This window comes from Arachis ipaensis, chromosome B01 (genome assembly GCF_000816755.2).
Source record: "Arachis ipaensis cultivar K30076 chromosome B01, Araip1.1, whole genome shotgun sequence".
Taxonomy (NCBI): domain Eukaryota; kingdom Viridiplantae; phylum Streptophyta; class Magnoliopsida; order Fabales; family Fabaceae; genus Arachis; species Arachis ipaensis.
Genome location: NC_029785.2, coordinates 115048300 through 115057296, shown reverse-complemented (window position 1 = coordinate 115057296; position 8997 = coordinate 115048300). Strand labels below are relative to the sequence as shown.

Here is an 8997-nt window from a genome sequence, read left to right as displayed (position 1 = left end):
CGATCATCCTGCCTCAAAATAAAGCCTCGACAATGATGATGATCCTAGGAAAAATTTTTTAGCCTAGAAAGCGATCTCAAAAATGAGGCGTTCGATCGAAGAAGTTTCGATGGTGATCATCTCTACAAAGGTGAAATTGTTTAAGAAAATTGGTGAACTTGGTGTGCAAGACAGTTACCTGGTCTGCATTTGGCGTGAACAATTATTTTTGGTTTGCTCCAAAGTCGACATATGGCAAGATTGGCTGAAAATGTTTATAAACAGAGTGGTAAGCAACGACCAAAAAATTGAAAATTCTCACTCAAAAACACACTTATTCTCTCACACATTCTAACGATTTTTTGTGACTTGTCTAAGCTAGTTCTCTGTGTAAGTTTCCTTCCACATGTTTTTCTTTTCAATTTTGTATTTTTCTTTATGCAAAAACTTGTTATTTTAGTTGCATTTTATCAAGTTATTATCTTTTGTTATTTTTAACTTTTATTTTAGAATTCTGTAGAGTATACCTTGCACCGCAAATACTTTGGATTTCTTAAAGTATTGTTTGATTTAAATTTAGTAAGTAAATTTATTCTTGTTTCCTTGTTGGTTATTGATTCCGGAAACCCTTCTTTTTCTTCATCATTGACAGAGTAGAGATTTTAATGCACGTAAAACTAATATTCGTAAAAAAAATTATATTTTACTTTTAGGTATTAGATTTCGAACCATTTCTAAATATTTGCAATTGTTATTTTTTTTATCATAATTCTTGATTATAAAATATTTACCTAATAGGATGTATCATCCTAAATTTGTTTAAAAAATAGACTAAGCTAAACAATAAACATAAATAATTTTTACATAGGCCTATTACATTTGATATCACTTGATATCACTGAGATTAATAGGATCTCTCTATAAAATCAAGAGTTAGTTACTCAACATTTTCTATTATTCCATCACTATTTGATGTCTAAATATTACTCCAAATGACTTGTATAAATTATACTCTTGAAACCTTTGCAAATCCCTATGTTACCTCCCTTGAAGGTTAGCTATCTGAGAAAACAAAGCAGCATTAGCATCTTTGATGTCACCCAAATTATCTGCATTATCAATATCATTATCCACCACATCACAATTTCCATTTTGCCCTCCTTGTTGAGAACAAGTTAAATTCTTCCCGCTCAAATTATATTCTGGTGCATCAACATGTAATGCACCTTCTTGTAATTGCAAAGCACATTCCAAATGCCATAACACATCACCAATGCTAGGCCTATCAGCACCATGATCCTCCAAACACCTCTTAGCAGCTCCCACAAACATTTTTAGGGATTTAGGGTTTATACTCTCAAGAATGGAGGGATCAACTACCTCATGAACCATGCCTCTCTTGCAACGTTCCATTACCCAATCAACCAAGCTAACTTGTTGCGTCGAATTCGGACAAGTCCATATAACCGGCCTTCCACACAGAGCCTCAAGAAGCACCACACCAAAAGAATACACGTCAGATTTCTGTGTCAATTTCAGCTTTCTGAAGTACTCGGGATCAAGATATCCAAAACTCCCCTTCACTGCAGTGCTAACATAAGCTTTGTTAGGGACGGTTTTCGACAATCCGAAATCCGAAACCTTCGCGACGTAGTTTTCATCTAAGAGGATGTTTGTAGTCTTGACATCGCGGTGAATGATACTCTGCGCTGCGCCGGTGTGGAGATAGTACAATCCGCGAGCGGCACCGATGCAAATCTCGAGCCTCTGTTTCCAAGAGAGGGGACGGAGGTTGGCACCGTAGAGGTGAGAGCGAAACGAGCCATTAGCCATGTACTCATAAACAAGGATCATTTCCGAGTTCTCATCGCAGTAGCCTATTAGCGACACAAGGTGGCGGTGGCGCAGCTCAGAGAGCATGTCTAGCTCGGTCCTGAATTCCTTTAAGCCTTGTCCTGAACCGCCATTGGCTCGCTTAATAGCCACATTCATGTTGTCTTCTTTCAATCTTCCAAGATACACCTTACCGTAGCCTCCAACACCAATCACTCTACTTTCCTCGAAGTTGTTGGTGGCGCGTTGTAATTCGCTGAGATGAAAGAACCTTTTAGGCCCTTTTCTTGGAGAGCGAACTCTGGAAAACGATCTTGAATAGAATGGATGGATCATCCACCAAGTGAAGCCTGCTTGCACTTCCCAGCTTTTAGTCGATTTACTCATTTGAACACATGTCATTAATAGCAACACTAGGCCTATTAATGCCAATACCAATCCAACAAAAGCTAACGTCCTCATCTCCGCGTTGGGCGGAAAACTCTGCTCTTTGTAATCTCCATCGACGGAGAACAAACCGTCGAAGCTATTTGCCGAGTTGATCATCTTCATGATCTCGATTCCGTTCAAGATCGCGTTGCTTGTCCCCTGCTGGAGATCCTCGGGTTCCAACTGAACGAAGATGAAACCGTTTTCGACGGCGGAAGCGTTAAGGACAAAGTCTTGGTAATACGCTGTGGCTAGATCTCTGGTTTGAGAAGAAAGGTCCAAATCAGGCACACCAACCATACCATTGATGTAGACACTGAAGACCAATTGGTTGAGACTCTTGCTTACAATGTCGCAGAAATGCAACCTTATCAAATAAGAGTAGCTATTCTCCACGTTCATCATCCAACTTAGATTCACCTTGCTTTGAAACTGCATGTCTTTATGATCTTTAATCTGCACCGCCGTTGCGTAAACGAAGCTAGGAGCAATCAAATCTGCTCCACCGAATTCAGGGTATTTGATTCCTTTGTAAGGAACAGCAACGTTTACAGAGCCATTTGGATTTGCATTATAAGTATCATCAGGCTCCCATGTTCTTGTTAAGGTGTCATTGTTAGGGGCTATGATTGCGCCGCCGACGTTAACGCGGTACAGTACTTGGAACTCAGATTGCTGTAGTCCTTTGAATTCTCCGTGAGGCGAAACGGCGGTGGCGGAGTCGGAGATGAGCGTGTCAGGGGCGGAGACAACCTCTATTGCGTTGATGAATGCGAATGAGTTCTTTATGGGCTTGAACTTGAGAGAGAATCTGTTCTCAAAGACGGTAACGAGATACTCCTTGAAAACAAGATTGTCGTTGTTTCTGGGAGAGAATTCATGGAGCAGAACAAAGTGGTTGGTGTGGACGGAGAATGAAGCGGTTGCGAGATCATAGGAAGGGTGAGGGAGAGCGTAGAAGTAAAGACGGATCCAGATTCGACCGCCGGTTCGGGAGATGTAGAAGGTGTATGTGGATTCGTCTGCGAAGATTCTAGCGGTTTGAAACAATGGAAGTGATGATGGAGGAACAGAAGAAGGCATGGTTATGGCGATTGGTGAGTGATTTGAAGCTTGGATGTCTTCTGTTGTGGATAGGAGGGACGTGGTTTGACGATCGGATTTGAAGGTTCTGCCATCGTTGAGGTGTGTGTGGTTGTAGGCGCCACAATCAATGAGGTAGTTAACATAGGGTGAGTAACAATTTGTGTGGCTTAAGAGGAACAAGAAGAGAAGAAGAAGCAGAAGAGAAAGGTGGTGGAGAAGTGGACGTGAAGACATTGTTATGTTTCGTAAATTCCAATACTCAGAATTGAATACGATACTCTACAATACATGAATAGTAATTAATTTTATGAATGAATTAATACTCAGAAATTCAAAAAAGCTTAAGATATAGCAGTATTAAACTATTCATGCAGATATGCCTATGGTGTATACAGGATGGTAAAAGAGATAGAATTGTTCCGGATTTGGAGAAACTAAAGGGAATTATTGAAGAGAGTGTATATAGTTTGTTCACCTTGTTGGGAGGGAGTAGTAATAAAAGGAAAAAAGGAGTTTAAAGTTGGTTTGCATGTTGGGGGTTTGTTTGTGTTAATGCATAGATAGAATAGAACAGAAATAGTTACTCTTATGGTTGATTAATGTAACTAAGGATGTTCGTTGTGAAGTACTAGTATTTAAGATAAATGAAACTGCAAAACGCGTTAACATCCATTCCAGTCGGGCTCGACGTGGTGAGTATAGTTAAAATGCAAAACCGTATTTTTGTTGAAGAAGTAAATGATTCTGTTTGTTAGTATCCGTGTTTGCTACGGTAGGATAATAAATTCATACGTACTGATACATTAAAAATATGGACAAGTAGTAACAAGTTACGTGAAATTTATTTTTCACATTAACATTTAATATATCACCACTTTTACTAATACACTCTTTTAATTAAATAAAAATAAAAATATATTTTTTATTTAATTTTATAAAAAGACTTAAACATTCTTCCTTTATTTGATTAGACAAAAATACCCTTTTAAATTAATTAAATTTTAAAATTCAATTAATTCTAATTTTATAATTTCAAATAATTTAAACAACAAAAACAAAAACATATTAAAAAAACAAAAAATCAAAATTGTTCATCATCTGGTTCAGAAACCCGTTCGTTGAATCACGCCTTTTCCAGTATTCTTCATCTTCTGCTCTCCTCTTCCTATTGTCTCTCTCTATCTCTTTCTCTCTCGCTGGAGCTCGATCTCTCTCATCTGTCTCACTGTGCGTCGCACGCAAGATCTCTCCCTCTCTCCTCTCTTGTCTTGCAATCGAGGTCATCGTGGCCTTCCTCCTGGTTCCAGAGAGCTCGCCTTCTTCCTGGTTCCGTCTTTCTCGCTGTCTTCTTTGCCATCTTCCTCATTCTTCATCACTGTCGTCAGCTTCTCCCTTCCGGTAATTCCCTCCTATGATTTATGTGATTTGAATTATTATAGCATTGGTGTAATTTTTGTAATTAGGGTAATTTGGTTTAATGTATGTGATTTGATATTAGTTGTTAATTTTGACGAATTGTTGAATTCTTAATGGATGCAGCACTTTGAAATAGTTAATAGTGTCACTGAAGTTGAAGGAATAGTAGAGGAGAAAATTGCAGGTGCTGAAGAGGATGAAGGTACTAATTACAAGATCACACCTTTTCTTTAAATAGCATTTCAATTCATTCACTGATAACATTTTGATTTAGTTTTGTAGAAAAAGGAGTACCTGCTTTTTGGCTCAATGCAATGAAAAACAATGAAGCGTTAGCTGAAGAGGTTAGTTGGTTCTATCAATAGTAATTCCTTTTTTTTAATGTTTATTTTATGTCTTGCAAGTTAGTTACATGTGCAGTTTTCTGCTGTTCTCCTATTCTTATGTTTAACAAAATAAAAAATTTGCAAACTGCATTCTTTTACCTTGACTGAACAAGAGAAGATGTTTGGTATATTCTTACATGCTCATTTTCTCATTGGTTGTTTCCCTGTATCTTATGTTAAAGCAAGGCAGAAGAAAATTGTTTCTCTATGGCATAATATTTTATTGATTTTACATAATATTTTTATTATAAAGGGAGTACTTTGTCCTATTGTAATTCTTATTGATTACAGTTGTCGTACTGTGTTACTGTAAACTTTGTACCTAGGGGGCTGTTGGATTAGCAATATGGGTTCCCTCTGTGACAAACAGGAAGAAGGAAATTGACAACAAATCTGATACAAGAAACTCACCTAAAGGATATTCTCCAGTTTCACCTGCTGATGAAAATGAAGGTAACTGGAGACAGGCAAATGCTGCTGATGGTTTAGAACTCTCTGTTGTTGGTGATGCTGCTGATCATGAAGCAATTGACGAGGAACTTCATCTCAAAAATCTTAAGGTTGATAAAAGCTTTTAATCAATAAAAATAATCCTTCTCTTGTTAACTCTCCAGCAAAATGCTGACATGTGATCCTTTTTTTTTTTTGTCCATCAACTTTATGCCTTCATTAATGTCATTATTGCTCTTTTCAGGTTTCTCAGGTCATGTCTGACAGCTATCTGAAGGTTTAATCATCTGCAACCCTGAAAGATGCAATCTAATGCATTCATGATGGCCACCAGAACTGTGCGCTAGTGGTTAATCAAGAAGGTTTTCTGGAAGGAATACTGACATATGGTGACATCAGAAGGTGTCTTCCCGAGAAGTCTAGTAACACTTCTATGAGGGATTCAGGATTTGTGGATGTGTGTAGAAAGTGCTTCTTCTCTTTATATATTTAAAAATCATTGTGCAAATTATTCTGGGATTAGTATATTTTCCCCCCTGTTCTTTCCTTTTACAATATATGATAATAGAAAATAAGTGAGGGTTCCAATTTCAGAATAAAATCATAACAAATGGTTTCTATGTTTTGGTTCGGTAGGGATACAATTGCTAAGATGATATATTAAAGCTTTGATGAATGGGTTTTAAATGCAGTAATGAACAAATACATTAGTGAAATTCATGCCTGGATCTTCCTGTTATACTACTGTGATAAAAATGTCAATTGATTTATTCTTGAAAAATTCCAGTTATACTGTCTACAATACCTGTTGGTTAGTCTTGTCTCAAATAATATTTCAAATTAAATATTTGACAGGAAAATACATGCTTAGTTTCCTCTGTTTGTACTCGGAGCATGACCTATCGTGGACGAGAGCGTGGAATTCTAACTTGTTATCCCAATACCAGTTTGGCTGTGGCCAAGGAGTTAATGGAAGCCAAGGGCATTAAGCAATTACCAGTGGTTAAACGCGGTGGAGATCGCAATAGAGAGAGGAAGCGGAGAATTGTTGGTCTTCTTTATTATGATGCACTATGGCATTGTCTCAGGTTAACTTATTATCTAATACTTGTTTATACTTTAATTTCTGTTTTCCTACCTATCACTAAAGCTGGGTTTCTCATTTCAGCACATAAAATACTTGCAGATCATTTTTTTTATGCAAACTATGTATGTTAGTCAGTTAAAATGTTGAAGTGCTGCAGCATATTTCTGTAGATGTCAAGACTTGAGTTTAGGTTTATAGCTCTTTCTTCATTGCCATGTGTGTTTGTGAATGTTTGATCAGACATATTTAGTTGCCGAGTATATACATATTGTTTCTTTAAATTTTTTTCTTGCTAGAGGAGATCTAGATGATCATAAGCGAATTTTTCTTTCTGTGGTTTGAACATAATTGTTATGCCATTTGATCTATGTTGTTAATCCCATTTAGTGGTATGAGACTTGGCCACTGCTGCAATTGGATAATGTTTAAATACCTTTTTCATGTGATACTGAACGAAATTATAAGAATTATTTTAGCCAAATATTCATGGTGTGCATTTGATATTTTGTAGGAAAGAGATTAACCATCGGAAGGAAGTGAATCGAAATAGGAGAGAAAACCATTTGGCTGTGGAAACTGCAAACGAGCATTAGCTTGGTTACCCTCACCAAAGAAACAGTGAGGAGGTGGCACGGATCTCCTTGATTACCGTTTTGAAAGCCAAGTTATGAGTGAAGACTGATTATATAAGTCGATGTATATTTTAGTGTCCCAATCCAATGGTGACAAGTTAAGCTGAGATTCTTTTGCATAATTTAGCAAAGTGCATCTTGTAAAGTAACTATAAGAAAGAAGCAAATGAATATCGAATGCAATGGGATTTGAAAAGCATATTCTTGTGTAGGTTAATAATCAATCAGTTACTCACCTAACCATTTAACATGTATGATTATAAGGCTTCTTTCAACTACTAAAAGTCAAGTTAACAAATATGAACAATATAGATAGTTGAGGAGTGAGTGTGTGTGAGAGAGAGAAAGAAAAAGAAAGATGGAAGAAAGAATAGTGTTGTATGCAGCTTCGAGCATAGGCCACATAGTTTCAACGGTTGAAGTGGCCAAACGCCTCTCCCTCCGTCGCCACAACATCACCATCCTCCTTACCAACAAAATTCATGTAATCTACGGGCACATATAATCAGAAACATACCTTATAATGAATATATAACTAAAACCATAATACTTAGAACACAACATCATGCATAATCCAGACACATACATGAACTCTAGCAACACTTCAACCACACAAGGGGCCAAAACAAGACCCTTTATTCAAAATAAAAGGACACAACAGTAAAGAAAATCTACAAACTGAGGACAATAACAGTAAGTAAACGTGATATCATAATCTTCAATATTCTGAACTGAGCACAAACTTTTCTCATTCTTCCTCCGATTTTGATTCAGCATTCTGAAGCCAATCAATGAATGGTTGAGCATTCTTCTATATCTGAGAGTCCTTCTTATCACCCTTCAGTCCCTTTGAATACCAATACACGACGTGCTCTTCCTCCACCAAATCAACATCATAGAGGGCTTTCAGAATAAGTGCAACCTCCTTCAACGCATTGCTACCTTTCTTGTAACAGAACTCCTCAACAGCATTGAGCAATAACAGCTGCGATCCCTCATCATCTCCAGCAACTGCAGCAGCAAGGTGATTCTTCCTCTTGGTAGCTTCTTTTCCAAACCCTTTTCGACGCCATCAAATAATCCTTCAAGAAGTGCATTCATCTTCTCCTGAGCAGATACAGGAAATACAGCAATATGTGACTGCAATTCCTTCGCTACAACACCTTTCTTTAAATATGCTTTCACTTCCCTGTCCACAATTGCATAGTTTAGTGTCACCATTCTCAGAACCCTTGCTTTCTGTCTTCTTCTTCTTCTCTGGTTCATTTTTCGAGAGCATGACCATATCAGCAGTCACAGCACTTAACTGTTCTTGGATACGTTGACGAGCAGCATAAATAGATGTATTCGTTTGCCACTGAACATCATCATCACCATCATCATCTTCATCACGGGCCTCCTCTTTCTCATCAATTTGTTGTGCATAAGCTTCCCATCGCTTAATCTGGAAAGAAGATCTTCTGTCAGCTACTGCTTCAGAAGCTGCAAGCCCAAAGATGACAGCAACTAACAATTCTCTTTCATCCTTTTCAACAGTGAAAAGGTGGTGAAAATTCATAAGCCACAAATAGTATTGTCAGCTTTTTAACACAACGTAGTGTTATGTACCTCATGATTACATCAGCAAGTAGGTGACTTCCTTCTACCGTGAGGGCTGGATGTCCAGGCTTCAATGACCTATATTTACTTAACAAAATAT

General features: G+C 37.5%; 1 protein-coding gene and 1 pseudogene across 1 annotated transcript; both read right to left on the bottom strand.

The window, feature by feature from the left end:
* On the bottom strand, nt 771–4090 carry LOC107611139 (probable receptor-like protein kinase At5g61350). Its single transcript, XM_016313101.2, has one exon. It carries the CDS (start codon nt 3559–3561, stop codon nt 1018–1020), a length of 2544 nt encoding a protein of 847 aa, XP_016168587.1. The 5' UTR covers nt 3562–4090; the 3' UTR covers nt 771–1017.
* LOC110272049 lies at nt 8000–8876 on the bottom strand (annotated as a pseudogene).

Bases quoted from the DNA above. Each gene is read 5' to 3' on its own strand.
- LOC107611139 (XM_016313101.2), bottom strand. From the start codon at position 3,561: ATGTCTTCACGTCCACTTCTCCACCACCTTTCTCTTCTGCTTCTTCTT.